Source organism: Pecten maximus, chromosome 11 (genome assembly GCF_902652985.1).
Source record: "Pecten maximus chromosome 11, xPecMax1.1, whole genome shotgun sequence".
NCBI lineage: Eukaryota > Metazoa > Mollusca > Bivalvia > Pectinida > Pectinidae > Pecten > Pecten maximus.
Window position 1 is genome coordinate 37,093,421 of NC_047025.1, and position 19,366 is coordinate 37,112,786.

The following is a 19,366-nucleotide window of genomic DNA, read 5'->3' on the forward strand; positions in this document are numbered from 1 at the left end:
ATGTAAAAGCAAGCTGGACCCCTACTAGTGAGGGATCTGGTTACTGGTGTAATGAGATCTAGACTCCCTTGTAATTTTATGCAGATAAAATTGCCCACCACTCAAAGTATTAATAACATATTAAACTAAATAATATTCTTATTATGAATGGCTTGCAAAAGGAAGTTGTATTTTTGACCTTCAGTAAATTTTACTTAATGTAAAAAGAGCATATTTATACTCAAAATCCATCACATTTTTATCTCCTGTTCGTAATGTATTCAAAAATTATCTTTAAGCTTAGCATATATAATATCTAACATGTTAGTATCAGCATGTTCATTTTAGTGTTCTCAAAAGAATTCATAAATTTTATTGTAACGTTTTCCCTTAAAACCATACATTCATTTTCATTTTTGGCACAACAATGCCGCTATATTCTTGCATTATGCACACGTTTGGACTTGCAAATGTATACTTATAGGAATACAGAGGCTATCAATAGCGCATACAAGCTATCGTATTTGCTTCTTATGCTATTTTGAAAACCCACCTTTGTTTTTTTTCCCCGATTGGACACGCTGAGTACAAATACTCGTGTTTAAAGCTGGTACCTAAATCAAAAGACTTTTCATGTATTATTTATACTTCGATTCGTTACAAATGTAGTGAACTCAAAGCCCATATCCTTGCTAATTCGAATATTTTGGCGTAACTATGCGGGAACCCATATAAAATTCACTAGACATTTATGTTTTGTAGGCTCGTGCTATGGTCAATGAGAATCACGAATTATGCTATTTGCATAAAGACATATTCGGTAAGTAGTAAAAATGATGCAGTTATGATAAACAACCAGTATTAAGAAAAATATATTTTATCTATTCATGCAGCATTGTAGACTGAGGCACCTATAAAATCAAGTTGATCTGGTGTGGCGTATTAGATATTAACTGAGGATTTCGTGTCATTCAGGCCTACACAATTGTACTTTATACAAAAGAAATAATAGAAAAAATAAAAATGAAATGAAATCCACGTCTACAAGAAACCAGAAATTATTAGACTGTCTATTTACATCCATCTGTACATCACTTTAAATGTTGTCATTTCGATAACATTAGGCCTTTTGGGAATTAATTACTGATCGAAGTGATCATTAACACAAACATGACGATATTGTTCGTTGTTTATTTACTAAAAATATCTGTTTCATGTTCTATGTCTGTATGCGATTGTTCGTAATTTACATTATATCAATATTCTATAAATACTATATTGTAGCATACGCTTTAGTTCACATCATGATTGTAAAATACTCCGGAAAACATTATTTAAAACTGTTACGATGAGGCATGATGAAGATTGATTAGATAACTAAGGACAATATAATTTGATCAATGATGTTATCTATCAAATAGAGCAATATCGTTTGTAAAATACCTATGACGAATCTGTTCTAAAATGCACAAGTTTCATAAAAAAAGATACTCATTTTCTTATTTGTTTACTTGTACTTGTTTTTCTAGATCATAACCGCAGCATTAATAGTGGCGTACATACCACAGATGGTCTGTCTTCTGTACCTCTCCCTAAGGTTCCTCTACATGTTGGCGACAGATGTTACAAGCACTGTCAGGGTCTGTAGAGATGTAAGTTCATGATATAAATGAGGACGTTCATGATATTCACGACATGGTAACATAGGACTCTTCATAGCAAACGCTCACATGGCCGTTCATTATACTAACGACTTGGGGACCTTGGGGTTTTAATAGCAAACGATCTCACGGACGTTCATTATACTAACGACATGGGGACCTTAGATTTTTCATAGCAAACGATCTAACGGACGTTCATTATATTAACGACCTGGATAACTAAGATATAACAGTGGTTCTCATGGACGTTCATTATCTTAACGACCTGGGGAACTTGGGTTTTCATAGCAGTGGTACCTGGGTCCTTAGGACCTCTCATAGTAAGGACTCCCGTGGACGTTTATTATATGATGACCTGGGTACCTAGGGCTTCTCATAACGATGGTCGTTATCGCTACCATTAAGTTTCAATGATCGCTGTCATCCTGCATAAAACAACATTGCTTTGTCCGTCTGTAGGCAAGATATGGAAACGTGATAGCGAGAACAAGCCTTCAGAGATTTGGTAAGCAGATATTTTAATTTCAAGAACAACAGAGAATACCGACATAGTAACGGTTACGTATTTTTTACCCAAAAATCGAAAAGACGAACGTGAACCATTAACAGAAAATATAGACTGTCATGGAGGCTCTTAAATGTATAAGGAGAATGAGATAAGATATTCCGGAAAGGGTAACGTATACGTCTACTGTTTCAAGGAACGTTATTTTTATTCAAGTAGCTATCAAATAATGTTACGTCCTAACTAAAATTCAAATGCGCTTAATATGCAATTGATCTTCTGTTCAATCTAGGGGAATCCTGGACATGTCGGAGCTAGCCTGTACAATCAAGGTCAGTTATGATATAGCTTTCTTTTATACATTACAATTATACACTGTGAATTGTTTCTTTTTACATTATGATAAATGATATATACATATTATGTTATACATAGTTAAAGATTATAATAACAAAGAATAAAAAAGAATACGAAAACACTCAAACGTGCTTGGGCTCGACCTAGGGACTCTCGCTCCCTTATCGAATATCCTACATAAAAGTGAGATATCCGACACCTTGAGTAAGGTGACCTTGTACCTTACATTGTATATTTGTATGTTCTGTAACTTTGATTCATGTTCTATGTCTGTGAAGTAATTGTCCGTACTGTCGCTATAACATTTTGGAAAGACGGGAAATAGGAAACACTGAAAATTTCATCGGATTAATACATAAATTTAATATTTCAATACAATGAGAGACTTATCATGAGCCGGACGATAAAGACGGGACACACCTTTATTCTCTAATTTGTTTTAATTACATGTCGTAATAGTCTAACAATGACCGCCTTGCCAACTCGAAACAAATACAGCATGTGCGAGGGCTATTCCTGAAAACAGAAAAACCGGAACCACCTGGGTAAGTTGATATGTACATATTTGGCTTACAGGGAACGCATATTTCTGGGCGATTAGACATACAGCATAGATATATCGTAAAATCTGCAAATCGTTATAAGACAAATCATATGCAAATCAAGTAGAAGTTTAAAATTTTAGGTAGTCTCCTTAACATCACTGATGAGTCCTTGAAGGACAAAGCCGCTATATGATGCCACTCATATCACTGACGAGTCCTAGAAGGACAAGGCCGCCGTATGGTGTCCTTACTATAACAGACGAGTTGTAGAAGGACAAGGCCGCTGTATGATGCACCTAACATCACCATCGAGTCCTAGAATGACAAGGCCGCTATATGGTGTCCAACATAACTGACGCGTCCTTCATGGATAGGCTGCTGTATGGTGTCCCACATCACTGACGTGTCCTAGAAGGATAAGGCCACTATTTGTTATCTAACATCACTGACGAGTCCTATAAGGACAAAGCTGCTGTATGGTGCCCTTACAAACACCGACGATTCATTGAAGGACAAAGCCGTTGTATGGTGTTCAACATTACTGACGAGTCCCTGAAAGAAAAAGCCGCTGTATGGTGTCCAACATCATTAACGAGTTCTAGAAGGATAAGACCGCTGTATGTTGTCCAACATCACTGACGAGTCCCAGAAGGACAAAGTCGCTGCATTATGTCCTTAGCATCACTGACGAGTCCCAGAAGGACAAAGTCGCTGCATTATGTCCTTGGCATCACTGACGAGTCCATGAAGGACAAAGCTGCTGTATGGTGTCCAACATCACTGACGAGTCCCAGAAGGACAAAGTCGCTGCATTATGTCCTTAGCATCACTGATGAGGCCATGAAGGATAAGACCGCTGTATGTTGTCCAACATCACTGACGAGTCCCAGAAGGACAAAGTCGCTGCATTATGTCCTTAGCATCACTGATGAGGCCATGAAGGACAAAGCCGCTGTATGGTGTCCTTAGCATCACTGACGAGTCCATGAAGGACAAAGTCGCTGCATTATGTCCTTAGCATCACTGACGAGTCCCAGAAGGACAAAGCCGCTGTATGGTGTCCTTAGCATCACTGACGAGTCCCAGAAGGACAAAGCCGCTGCATTATGTCCTTAGCATCACTGACGAGTCCATGAAGGACAAAGCCGCTGCATTATGTCCTTAGCATCACTGACGAGTCCCAGAAGGACAAAGCCGCTGCATTATGTCCTTAGCATCACTGACGAGTCCATGAAGGACAAAGTCGCTGCATTATGTCCTTAGCATCACTGACGAGTCCCAGAAGGACAAAGTCGCTGCATTATGTCCTTAGCATCACTGACGAGTCCATGAAGGACAAAGCCGCTGTATGGTGTCCTTAGCATCACTGACGAGTCCATGAAGGACAAAGCCGCTGTATGGTGTCCTTAGCATCACTGACGAGTCCATGAAGGACAAAGCCGCTGTATGGTGTCCTTAGCATCACTGACGAGTCCATGAAGGACAAAGTCGCTGCATTATGTCCTTAGCATCACTGACGAGTCCCAGAAGGACAAAGTCGCTGCATTATGTCCTTAGCATCACTGACGAGTCCATGAAGGACAAAGCCGCTGTATGGTGTCCTTAGCATCACTGATGAGGCCATGAAGGACAAAGCCGCTGTATGGTGTCCTTAGCATCACTGACGAGTCCATGAAGGACAAAGCCGCTGTATGGTGTCCTTAGCATCACTGATGAGTCCATGAAGGACAAAGCCGCTGTATGGTGTCCTTAGCATCACTGACGAGTCCATGAAGGACAAAGCCGCTGTATGGTGTCCTTAGCATCACTGACGAGTCCATGAAGGACAAAGTCGCTGCATTATGTCCTTAGCATCACTGACGAGTCCATGAAGGACAAAGTCGCTGCATTATGTCCTTAGCATCACTGACGAGTCCATGAAGGACAAAGTCGCTGTATGGTGTCCAACATCACTGACGAGTCCCAGAAGGACAAAGTCGCTGCATTATGTCCTTAGCATCACTGACGAGTCCATGAAGGACAAAGCCGCTGTATGGTGTCCTTAGCATCACTGACGAGTCCATGAAGGACAAAGCCGCTGTATGGTGTCCTTAGCATCACTGATGAGGCCATGAAGGACAAAGCCGCTGTATGGGGCAGTTCCACTGGATTTAACTTTTAATTTGTTTTGAAAGGTTCTACTATTTGTGTGGCTCTTGTACAATCATTTGAGATTGCAGAATCTAGCGAACAACATAACTTTGGAAACGTCTCCTAATCATTGGAACCCACAGCTTCGAGAGAAAATGAGTTACCCCCTTATCTTATAAAACTATTTATCCCGGTATTATTTGAGCTACCTCCTAGTGTTATAAAGTCAACCAGCGCATTATGCTTTGAGCTAGAATCCTAATATTATATAGCCGATAACATTTTGGTGATAAGTTTGGTTTCTCCATAGCTATACAGTGTGGTGTGATAGTTTAGCGAGTATACGATTAGTTTTTCCATCTCAAAATCGGTTTTAACCTAATAAGCGATTGACTATATCAAAATCATATTCAGAGTTCTGTTTTAGTGACAAAGACTTTTGGTACCGTCTGGCATAGAAACTTTGTACACAGTATAGCTGCATAGAGGGTGTCTGGTAAACAACGCATGTAGGCTGTCTAACTTTACCTTCGGTAATTGGTATTTAAAGCTTACACATGTGTACGTATTCGTGATCATATTCTTTATCCACAACTTGGCAGGTTAAGGATGAGAACATTTCATGGAGGGTTTTTAGAATATTTTGGTAAATATATCTGTTGTATTAAACATTGATTGACTCATTCGTTAAAAAACTTTGATTTCTTTCAGGCAATTTATGTCTAAACTTGTTGACACCATGCAACTAAGCTACAAAGGGGATCGACCTTTTAGGTATTCACATCGTGTTGTCGCTACCTTTACCGTGACACTCATCTGTCTATATCAGGTACATATATATATACTTTTACGTTATGGACTGATAACACATTTCTAAGCCAATGGAAATGCTTGTTAAACCGAAGCATTTTTTTTGTTTGTTTTTTTGTTTTGTTTTTTTTTCAAAATCAATTTTATTCAACAAGCATGTATATATATATAAACAAATGTCCTCACGCAGGAGGGCTTTCACTCATCAGACATCCTATCTCTCACTCATCAGAGATCCTATCCCCTCACACATTCTTTTCATATTTTACATACATGTACTGTACACTCTGATACATTTTCGTTCAATCTAAATTATATACACACAATATCACTTAAAATCTATACTAACACACATTTTTTCTTCTACTACTTTGGTCTACTATAATCGGTATATTATAAAAAAACAAACTATCCAGTGGTTAGCCCAAATTTTGGTATTCGACTATTTTGGCCTTTATACAATACTCAATATTTACTTCCGGTTTGTCGTAGTACGTTGTTTGTAAGTAAACAGATCAAATTTCTTGTAATAGTGTTCGATATTTTGATATCAAACATCTCTTTTTAGCGTCGGGTGTAATTTTAATGTAAAGTGATATGTTTTCTTTCAATAATTTCTTCAGAATTATATAAGCCGATTGTGGAGACGTTGTTTTGTTTTGAAATTTTTTAATGTTTCTAGCCTTCCATATGACCCATTTAGTTGTCAAGATAATTGTGTTAGCTATGGTGGCTGTGATGTTATCAGTTGTATCTCCTAGTATCATCTTCTCTTCGTCAATATTCCATATTTGATTAGCTGTGACAAGAACAGGGTTATTGTACAAGTTAACATGAATTATATCTTATAGCTAATTGGAAATGTACAGTGAAAAAACAAGTGAGTTAGAGTTTCAGTTTCAGTGTTACACATGTGACATAAGCCATTATATCTGTTCATTAAATTTAATTTGCTTTCAGTGTATATAATTTTATGAATACTTTTCCAATGAAGTTCTTCTATCTTGCTAGTTATTGCAATGTCAGTATATTTGAAGTTTTCCCATACTTTCTCCCATGGTATTTCCTTATGAAAATGAGTATTCCATTTCATTTCTGATTTAGGTCTTACAATTGGATCTGAAATATTGTGGAGAATTGAAAATTTTAGTTCATGTGGTTTTAAAATTTTAAAATGATTCATTTTCAAGACACATATCTCTAACTTATTGTTAACATATATTTTTTGTTTTTTAGCACCAGCTGTTCTGTCAGGTTCTTGTCCTTGCATAATCTCAATATATTGTTTAGGTATAGCTTTCTTTATTTTTGTTATTTCTGCAATCCAGTTTGTTCTAACAACAAGTTTTCTTAATAAATGTTGGTTATTTATCAATTGATTCCTATCCCAATCCCATAAGTCTGATATTTTTTTAATGCCACTTTTTGAAAAGGATGGTATAAATAATGGTTGTCTGTTTAGCTGTATGTTTTTGTTTCCAAACAGTGGCTGTGATGAAATTTGTGAGATTCCTTCTGGAACTATTTTTGATTTCATATTTGCCCATGCTTTTAAATTATTGTAATAAAACTTAGGAATTTTATTTTTAATGTTTAATCCGTTCAAGTCTGAGCAGCTTGCTTAGAAGTTACTTTGCATATATTTATTGTCCAATATTTTCAAATAGGATTTTCCAATAGCATTCCAAGCCTCAGTCTTTGTGTGTAGTATTTTGTATATTGTTTTTACTTGTTTATTTTCTATAAATTGCATTAAATTTATCATTCCTATACCTCCATCTATTCTACTGTTACAGCAGACTTTCCTCTCTACTAGATTTACTTTCCCATCCCATATATAATCCCATATTAATTTGTTTATTTCTTGCATGAATTTCTCAGGAATGCCTCTGGCTTCTATTTCAAACCCTATCAAGGATATTATGAAAGATTTTATTATAAGTGTTTTCCCCTTAAGAGTGAGATTCCTAGTTTTCCACACTTGGAGACAGTTTTTTATCTTCTGTATTTTGTCTTTCCATATTTTATCATTGTCGATCACATGCCCATGGAAAATGCCTAATCAAAGATTAAATTATGTAGGTAACGTTCTTAACTCTATCTGTTTCAGGTGTGCCGCGATTACCTTAATTATCTATAAATATCCAAACAGCATCAAGTTTTTCAATTTCAAAAATATTTTATTGTAAATACATTTTAACAAAGTACATTAATTACAGTCATTAAATGAGTATTTACAAAAGAATCAGACAACAGGCTATGCCTATATCAGTCTTCTTCTATTCCGGTAGAGATGTACATTTCTAACTATAACCTAATTCAGCTTTCACACACACGCACACCTACTTACACACTTTTATATGTAATTCCCATTGAGAATATTGTTAATATACAGTTAACATATTTTTCATTATTAATATACAAATATCATATTATATCATATATGTGTATTTTTCACGAGTAAGTACAGAAACGCTTTGATAATCTTATATAAGAATCAACATTTATAAGGATGGTATTATTTAAATGGTCAGAATCATTATTGATACCATATAATAGGCAGTGCAAATCTAAGTAGCCTAATAAGTCATGAATACTAAAAATGTAATGTCTAATATTATCATACAAAGGACATTGAAAGAAAAAATGAGTAAGATCTTCCCTAGGTGCACCACAATTACAAGAAGTATCATCAATTAGATGATCTTGAAATTTATCAAAATTAAGATCACTTTTAGAATTTCTTAATTGACATAAAATGATATTAAGTTTTCTCGGAACACAATTGATAAACGTATTAGAGACAGGTGTATTAGGTATTTTTATAAGCTTCTTTTTAAATGTTGAAATTGACATAGCGTCTCGTAAAGAGGGATCAAGTTCATTCCATTTAACCATTGTAGAAGGAAAGAAGCTATTCATATAATTAGTAGTTCTTGACTGCGGTATATTAAAAACTCTATTATTTCTGAAGTTATAAGTATTATTTACATTTATAAAAGGTTGGATAATGTTAGTAAGATAATTTGTTGCATAGTTATTAAGAATTTTGTACATGAAAATTAATTTATGATTTTGTCTTCGTATAAATAGTGGTTCAAGTTGGGTTTCAGTATAGAGTATGTGATGGGACGTGCCACGTCTGAGACCAGTAATTATCCGCATAGCTTCTAATTGAACTGTTTCTAGCAGATCCGATTCAGATTTAGTGCAGTTACCCCATACTACATCGGAATATTCCAAAATAGGTCGAATATAGGAGACATAAAGTTTTTAAGGTGTTCCTATCGACAATAGTTTTTAAAATTCGAAGGATACTCAATCTGGAGTTAGCTTTGCTATAAATATTAGAGATGTGATCAGACCATGTGCCTTTACTGTTAAATGTCAGACCTAAGTGAGTGTGGTGTTCAAGCTGTACAATTGGGGTATTATTAAATGAAAGTTGCGGATGATTGCTAGTGTGTCTTCGTGTGAAATTCATAGCTACAGTTTTATTTGGATTAAAAAGAATTTGCCATCGTTTTGCCCATTCAGATATAGACTCAAGGTCATTATTAAGCAAATTAGTAGGTGTCTGAAGGTCATTATTATCATTTACTACAACATAGAGAGAGGTATCATCTGCAAATAGTTTTATATGAGAGTTTACATTGTTTGTAATATCATTGATAAATAAAAGGAAGAGAAATGGTCCAAGGACAGATCCTTGAGGAACCCCTGTAGAAATAAGTTTGGTCCTAGATTTATAACCATCAAAGATTACCCTTTGTTTTCTGTCAGATAAGTAAGCCTTAAACCAATTATATAATTTGCCTTTAATACCATAACTTTTTAGCTTATGTAAAAGTCCTAAATGCCAAACCCGATCAAATGCTTTACTTATGTCACAGAAAACAAAACGCAGATCTTTGCCTTGGTCCAGATTACTAGTTATAGTATTATAAATATCAGTTAATTGATTAGTTGTTGAGTCTCTGGGTTGAAATCCTGACTGATGTACACTCAACATATTATGACTTGATATATAGTTAAATAAATATTTAAAAATAATCTTTTCCAAAATTTTGATTAAAATAGATGTAATGGCAATAGGCCTATAATTGCTGAGGTCACTGATATCTCCTTTACCTTTATAGAGAGCAGTAACATTTGATGTTTTAAGTACATCAGGTATTTCACCAGTAGACAAAGTTTTATTAAATAAAAGCATTAGAGGATATACTAATGCAGAAGTGTTCTTTACAATTATAGGTAAAATATCATCAGGACCAGCTGGTTTGTTTTTGTTAAGAATGTTAAATTGGTCAGAGACATCTTGTTCGGTTATAATAATATTAGAAAGTTCAAATGGAGAAAGGGGAGGTAATTCAGGCAAGTCAGTATCAGTAATATCGGATGCAATTGAAGTAAAATAGGAATTTAGTGCTTCGGCTTTATCTTGAGGGTGGATTAAGATTTTATTATTACATTTCAAAGGTTTAGAATTAGTACTGGTGTTAGTTATTTTACCTATAGATTTTGCTATCTGCCACCATTTTCTTGGATGTGTTGATTTGTCAGCTAGACAGTTCTGAAGTTTCTTAAGATAATTACTTTTAGCTTGTCGAATAATTGAAATGGTATCATTTCGACAAGTTCTAAATCTTTCCCAATCTTGTTCCCTGTTTTTATCTTTAGCTATTCTATGTAGTCTATTTTTTGTTCTTAATTTATGACGAATTTCACCAGTCATCCATGGCTTGTCATTAGGATGTACATGAATTGTCTTGTGAGGTATATAGGAATTAACAGCAGAGTTTAGTTTGTTAGTGATGATGGAATAAATTTCATTTATATTATTAGTATTGTTAATTATAGAATCCCAATCATTATTACTTATCTCCTGATTAATTGCTTCCCAATTCGCTTCCCTGAATTTAAATGTAGTTTTTTTGTATGACTTAGTTTTCAATGTTTTGAAGCAAATGTTAGCGAGAATGGGGCAGTGATCACTGCAAAGAGGAGAAAGTACCTGTGTTGAAGTAAAAATATTTACATTATTAGTAATAAATACATCAATTAAGGTAGCAGAGGTGTTAGTAATGCGTGTTGGTGATTGTACTAAGTTATTTAATTGATATTTAGTAATTAATCTCGCAAGGTGCGCATTAGATTTCATTTTTATAAAGTCAACATTTATGTCACCTGTAATAATGATATTAAGATTAGTGTTGGACAGATTATCCAAGATATTATCAAGTTTATTCCAATAATCTATTCTTGCATTAGGAGGTCTATACAGGCAGCAGAGAAGTAATTTTTTGCTGGAAGTGCTAACTTCTATGATAATAAGCTCTATGTCTTCAGTTTCAAGATCAGTTCTATGAGTGATTAGCAGGTTATTTTTAGAATATATCATAATGCCACCACCATGCTGTGTTAGTCTGTCTTTACGGTATATGTTAGGATGTGATGCAATGTGTAAATCAGAATCATCTATTTCATCATTCAAGTGAGTTTCAGTAAGGCATATAATATCATGATTAGAGAATTCAGTATTAATAAGATCAACCTTGTTCCGAAAAGAGCTTACATTTAAATGTACGATTGATAAATCATCATAACAATTCCGTTGATTCATATTGCAGGATGAGGGATCTAGATCAGAGTTAGTATTTTCCGACATCATTAATAGTATTTAAAAACAATATTGCTACATATAGTATCAATAAAGAAAGGTTTTGAGTTGGTACAAACAAGTGGTTTTTATAAGGCAATATGGGTAGTAAATAGCTATAATATAGTTTACTGTCACGCATCAGAGTACTTACACACATCTCACATACAATAGAACAAAACTGAAAGTAAATGTTGTATATACAGCAGTGCTTAAACACTACAATGTAAAGTAGGTTTTAGCAATTATTGAGACGAGTGATGAGAATTCATCAAATGTAACCAAATAAGTAAAAATAAAAAAAATAAAAAACGACCGGTGAATTTATGCTCCAACAAATACATGTCAAGAGAACAGAGGGAAAAAGAGCTATAAAAACAACAAAAAGGATAGAAAAATATGGAAAGTCATGTGTTTTTTGCATTTTCTAATAAATTCCCAAAAGGAAATGAACTATAAAACGATTAGATATACTTCCATGAAGATGTACAAATGCACAATATACACAATTCTTTCAGATTTCGAGTCAGAGATGAGATACAGTTACTGTAGTTCTCATGTTAACGCCGAAAGGCCAGATAGAGTAATCATTTGTGCGATACTAAAAACTGTCTTAAGGTGAATCACTTACACAATCAACGGCTTGATTATTTTTTCTAAAACTATTTGAATATTACTAAATAACGTAGGGTGTGGAATTATTTTGACACTCACTTCTATGTGACATTTAAAACAAACAACGAATATTCCATTTCTAAATTCACAAAGGAAAACTTCATTCATTACAATCAATCCAATGACAACATGTCAACAATAAACCGACACATGTGCGCGTCATCGCATACCCGTACACAGGTGAAAAAGCCGAGTCACACTATGGGAGCGTGCTCGTGTAAAGATATTTAAATGAGGAAGTTGTAATTTAAAAAAAAAAAAAAAAAAAATCAGATACTTAAAGTTATTTGCATGAGCTATAACAAAATGTACTAGAATAACAAATTATAGTGACAGTCTACTCATCAGTGTAAAATTAGATGTTCGTATTTTATGCGACATATTATATCTGTACTTTAAATTAGACTATATACCCATATATGTGTAAGTCCGAATGTACTTATGACCACCTTATAATTCTTAAAAGAAAGTGTAAGTAGTCTCTGAATTAAGAGCAAATTTGATTTTTCAAGAATTACAAGCTGATACATATGTATATGTGCAGTACAAAGACATTATTATTTTTAAACTCGTAGAGAGAAATCTGAACACGTTTTTCAATCAATATAGTGGTTGATAACTATATACATACAGTATGTAGTACATCCATTGTATGGAAAATCATGTGTTTGTTTGTATTTTCAAATAAATTGCCAAAAGGAAATGAACTATCAAATGAGGAAATATATTTTATATATATATAGAGTAACTTGTGCGATAATAAAATCTGTCTTTAAGGGAATCACTTATACAATCAACAGCTTAATATTTTTTCTAAACTATTTGAATTCAACTGTATATTTGAACACTGGAAATATTTCAGTAAATTGAACAAACATTATTTCAACACTGTTATAAACACATCTAGTAAAGCATATACACCAAGCATGTAGTAAAACTAACTAAGAATTAATTATAATTATTAATGTTAATAATAATCATGAATCTTTAGATCACACAACCAACTCTTAGGGATGTTAACAATAATGTACTTCAGAAATTACGTAGGATGTAGAATTATTTTGAGACTCACTTTTATAAGATATATTTAAAACAAATAACGAATATTCCATTTCTGAATTCACATAGGAAAACTTCATTCCTTACGACAACATGTCAACAATAAACACCATGTATTATGTGATGAAACACGTGCGCGCCGTCGCATACCCGTACACAGGTGAAAAGCCGAGTCACACTGTGGGAGTGTGCTCGTGTAAAGATACTTAATGAGCAAGTTATAATTCAATTTTTTTAAGATCGCTAGAATTATCTGCTTGAGCTATAACAAAATGTATTATAAGAACAATTATAGTGACAGTCAGTGTAAAAAATATATGTTCATATTTTATGTGACATATTATATCGGTACTTTAAGTTAGACTACATACCCATATATGTGCAAGTCCGAATGTACTTATGACCACATTATAATTCTTAAAAGAAAGTGTAAGTAGTCTCTGAATTAAGAGCAAATTTGATTCAAGTTTACACATATGTATATATGTAGTACAAAGACATTATTATAAACTCTTAGAGAGAAATCTGAACACATATTTTTCAAACTATAGAGTGGTTGATTACCATACAGTACACCTATTCTAAACTAGTAATAGACATTTCATATGTATACAATCATTTATAATTACTATATATTAATGGGAAAAAAACAACAGAAGTTAAGCAAGTTCAGTCACTGGTTTAGTAATATACTACGTTCCTTCACATTTACAATGATCGATTACCTTCGGTGTTTTTCGACCAAGTCCACAAATGGGAAATCCTTAAGATAAACCAGGTTGTATTTGATTCTCTCCTGGGGGGACATCCTCCGACGTTTCTCCAGCAAAGACGATCGCCGTTTACTCACACTGTTTGGCAGGTCAGGTACGACACTAAAGCCTGAACCTTTTGGAAGTTTATATGCAGCGTTCATGATGTCATCCCGATCTAACAGGCTGCTTAACCTTATTATGATATTACGAGATCCCTCGGACCCTCCCGGGAGTCTGTGGACTGCTGTGAGGAGAACGGTGTTCGAAAAAGTTTCCTCCATTTTCAGGGTTTTCATAAGAAATTGCCTGACAGCCTTCTCAGTATTTCGTGGGGTTTCTTTTAAGTCACCCTTGATACCTCTAATTATCAAATTCCATTTCCTCCCCCACATATCTAATTTGACCCTCTCATTGTCTACTGTTGTGATTTTGTCCTCAATGTTTGGAACGGTCTGTTCATGGATAGTCCTTATGCTATCATTAGTATGGTCGGCGAATTGTTCTAAATTGGACACTTTTGTCTTAAGACACCCAACTTCTTCTTGTATATTAGATATTTGAAGGTGGAGTTTTACAAAACATTTCCCTATGTCATCAAAGCCTTTGCACGTATAATGTTTTGTGAGATTATTTTCTTCGTGCGCCGAATCAGGCTGAACACCACTCCCGTTGGGAGCCTCACCACTCATGTCCATGGGCGAGTGAATTCGGTCACTCGGTACATTTTTACCTGTACGTGCTAATGACATCGTGTCAAAATACCACACATGTACAATATCGAATATGTATAGGAAATGTCAAGTCCAAAAACACAATATCCAGCCGAACGAAAACACCACTTTTGTAATAAAGAGGTCCAAATTTACACGGACTACAAGTTCATTTAAGAGAGAGTGTTGCTATTTTAGATTTTTCCAAGATAATTCTTAATAAACTGGAGCACTAACACTCACCGCCTCTACTGGTCAGCCATTCAACCGGAAGTCAAGTCATTGTTTATAATTGTTAAATATCGTTTAGGAACTTTCAAACAAGACGACACGACAATTATCCACAGGTTTCCCCCCCCCCCCCTTTTATTAGATAGGGTATATCGACAATGCATTCACTAAAACAGCTCGTAATTATCTTAAGATATCCCATATGAATACTAAGAGATTTATATTCAAACTAGGTGTACAATGGAAAACATGTAATTTATATCCAAAGTATTATAACTTGCATGATGAATAAAAACAAATTATTGCTTATTTCTAAAGCTTGATTTCCCATTACATACAGACTGGCAGATCGCCATATAGAAGCAGCTGAAAGACCATAGTTCTCGGATATATGGATTTTTTCAATAGAATTGTTTGGGAAAAGAACCTATCAGTTTGTTTTGGGGCTGCTTTCTACAAGCCACGTCTATGGCGCGTCTGGTCAAACGATAAGGGGATAGTTACTACAGTTTTTCCCATCAAACTTTTTTTCCGATATCATTATCATGATAACTTGGTGATCACTCTTTAATTATGTTTTGTTATTTTATTATGATTTACATACCTAGTTTAAAAGGACAACTTCGCTATTTATAGCTATACAATGTATCTGAATCGGATAGTCTTCTACATTGAGTATTAATCATCACATCAGCAGATCTAATCCTTGGGATCTCACATGATATGGCAAAAGCTTGTTATATTGAAGAGTTTATCAGAACAAGTAACCTTGTAAAGTAATGCAAAGTAATCAAAGTTTACCAAGAGATATTTTGATGATGTGTTATTTTGATAAAAATTCTGTCGCCAACCATTGAATGATCTTTATTAGTTCATTTATTAAATTTTCTTTATATTCCCTTCATTTCCCTTTTCCTCTACTTCAAATACTTTTCAGAAATAGCGATAACAAAATCAATTGTCAAAGTCAAGGATGACCACCTGTCGGCCGTTTTGTTTCACTGATTGTAATCAAAATTAAATGGGAACAATTAGGACCTAAAGGGTACCAATGTATGAAGGTTATCTGTTTACCGCAATCCTTACTTTCAACGTGACCTAAAGGGATATCATAAGTTGACATGTTTCATAACCGTAATGATTTAATAACAAAATGGTTGATTTTACAATAATAGATATCAATATCTAGCTTCCAATATAAAAACCACGATAAATGTTCAATGGACAAGGACATCTCAACCCGAGTGTAAGAGATTGACCAGTAAGCACGAGCCTTGCCGAGTGCTGTCCAGCCAAACTCTTATACGAGGGGTAAGATATCCCTGTTAGCGGAACATACCCATGAATATGCGTCAAAATTGATGACATCATTATGTACGACATATATAAAGAAGTCAAATTCAGGTGTAGTTTCTTGTAGTTTTATTTCAGGATCAGAGAGATGTTACCTGCTGATCCCGTAGGAGTCGACTGAGCATATGGCTATACTCTTCCAATTTATACATGTACAAGCTTGACCTTTTGACATACAAGTAATTAACTATTACATACAGTACACAAATTAGATAAGTACTATACACCAAACTTGCTGACATGGCAGAAGTTCATCTGGTGGTCATCTGGGTTCAATACTTGTTACATAAAACTATTACGTGAGCCTATAGCCTATACACAGTTACGCAACGTAAAATGATGACGTATCGTTATTGTTAACAGCGTCTTATAGCACGTGTCTTTGTGCATGTGTTGTTTAGATTGGTTTGGATTATTGCATTATTCAAACATTTATTTATTGATATCATCATTTATTATGTATTGATATCAGGTAGCTGTATCAGTTTTCGGATATGGAACACATTGCATAGTCCAGCTAAACAACATGATTGCATCTCACCGATCGCAAAACTCTTCCCATTTTGATATTTTTAGTATCATTTCTGAAGAAAATATTGACGTTCTTACAGGTAAGTATAGGATTATTATTACATTTGTTTACCGGTAAAATGTCGAAAATCATTCAAAAGTAATCTTTTCCCACCCTTTTTGATATTTTTCTTGTTTTCTGATTTGACCAATCAAAGCACTGTTTTCAAACTACAATGGGAGAGCAATTGCTCCGATAATGCTGGGACAATCGCAACGTCATGTAGCCAAGCAATATAGTGTACATGAGGCGTTGGGCGTATCAGAGCCACAGAGAGATTGGGTGACTGTCCCAGCAGTGAACGCCCGCGCATAACATCGCGACGTCAAGATAGAGGCATACATTTGTACGTCTCTCGCACCTCCGTAATCGATTTCAGACGGCGATGGAGCTGCCACGTTGTCGGCACTTATGGTCGGTCAGTGTGTCCAAGAAAGGTTCGGAATCGGTTGCGGGAGTTTCATTTTTAAAAAGGCCATGACGTCCCTTTTTGTCCGCTACTTCGCAGAGGCAACGCCAACGTCGAATGTAGTGGCTGATTTCACATGCACCTAATCGGTTTCGCTTGGCCTATTGGACACACGTGTTAGTCAACGACGAGTCTCGCTTTATCGGTCCGATGGATAGTAACGTGTCTATCGACGTCGTGGTGAGCGATATTCTGACGCCGCCTGCATAACTGAAAGCGACATATTTTGGGGAGGGTCTGGCATGGTATCGGCAGAGTTGTTTAAAGGCGTGGAAACACCTCTCGTGATTATCCATGGTAATATTAGAGCAGATTGTAAGCATCAAGTCTTGAGACCACACGTTCTTCCTCTTATCCATCAACGCGACCTTATTTTAACGTAGACGGGAGGGTAATGAAGCACGTCAACGGCCCATATAACGTCACTAAACTAACGCCTGCCCTCATTTAGGATTGGAATACTATCCCACAAAGGACAATAAATAACACAACTGATGGGTCAATGTTAAGGAGGGTAAGGGTAGCGACTGATGACAGCGGTGGACACACGGTCAATGTTAAGGAGGGTAAGGGTAGCGACTGATGACAGCGGCGGGCACACGGTCAATGTTAAGGAGGGTAAGGGTTGCGACTGATGACAGCGGTGGGCACACGGTCAATGTTAAGGAGGGTAAGGGCAGCGACTGATGTCAGCGGTGGACACACGGTCAATGTTAAGGAGGGTAAGGGTAGCGACTGATGACAGCGGCGGGCACACGGTCAATGTTAAGGAGGGTAAGGGCAGCGACTGATGTCAGCGGCGGGCACACGGTCAATGTTAAGGAGGGCAAGGGTTGCGACTGATGACAGCGGTGGGCACACGGTCAATGTTAAGGAGGGTAAGGGCAGCGACTGATGACAGCGGTGGGCACACGGTCAATGTTAAGGAGGGTAAGGGCAGCGACTGATGACAGCGGTGGGCACACGGTCAATGTTAAGGAGGGTAAGGGTAGCGACTGATGTCAGCGGTGGGCACACGCTACTGATTTGGACGCGGAAACGGCGTAGGGTGGTTCGTTTTAACGGTATTCATCCAAACACAGTCATTGATAGAAAAAAAGAAGAAAAATATCACAAATGTATTCAGTAATGATGTAATAATCAGGAAACCCACCCAATAAACATCATTTCAAAGAATAATGTAAAATAATAAGTATAGATAATACATTTGTAGGTTTTTTTCGCTAATATATTTGAATTTTCTCTAAAACAGCAGTTAAGTCCAACTTGTCTTTTTAACTTAGACTTTTTTGTTCTTTCACCAACGACATCTTTTTAAACTTAACCAAACAAAAGGAAAGGAAATAATTCAATATTTTTATAGACAATTGCAACATCGTATTGTGACATCCATACACATTCCGTGCCTGAACATTTTTGCGGGAAATGGAATTTTAAACAAAGGTAACGTAATGCACTACATTCCATAATCCTGTTCAGCTAATTTAACTTGTCTCTAACTACAAATACATACCCGGGATTGACTGTAGAGATTTCTCTCCTTTATAGTTATTATCATTTATTGTATAGCGTCTTTCTACGTCTCCTTCCTATTGACAACCCTACTGACAGTGGTCACAATTTTCCAAATCATGATCTCGTATCGGAAGAACATGGAGGCGCTGTATAGAGGAGATTTCTCCGTCATTCCTAGCCAGGCTTACCGACAATCAGCAATAACTATAATGGTAAGGAAGCCATAAAATAGGGAAACTCACCAACAATCAGTAATTACTATAATAGTGAGGACTTCATTCCAAAGGATACGTATCAATAATAATTAATTACTATAATGGTTAGGACGGCATACCTAGGGAGACATACGAATAGTCAGTAATTACTATAATGGAAAGGACGT

The 19,366-nt window shown here is 35.7% G+C and overlaps 1 protein-coding gene across 1 annotated transcript in view; it reads left to right on the forward strand.

Moving 5' to 3' along the window:
• The first annotated feature begins 741 nt into the window (after positions 1-741).
• Positions 742-19,366, forward strand: part of LOC117338214 (stimulated by retinoic acid gene 6 protein-like) — a 123,965-nt gene continuing 105,340 nt past the window's right edge. The window contains exons 1-7 of the mRNA XM_033899472.1: positions 742-799; positions 1,509-1,631; positions 2,438-2,477; positions 2,962-3,047; positions 5,889-6,006; positions 16,902-17,040; positions 19,039-19,196. Of these exons, the coding sequence (XP_033755363.1) occupies positions 1,600-1,631; positions 2,438-2,477; positions 2,962-3,047; positions 5,889-6,006; positions 16,902-17,040; positions 19,039-19,196 (573 nt within the window). The 5' untranslated portion in view covers positions 742-799; positions 1,509-1,599. The remainder of the gene's footprint in view (positions 800-1,508; positions 1,632-2,437; positions 2,478-2,961; positions 3,048-5,888; positions 6,007-16,901; positions 17,041-19,038; positions 19,197-19,366) is intronic.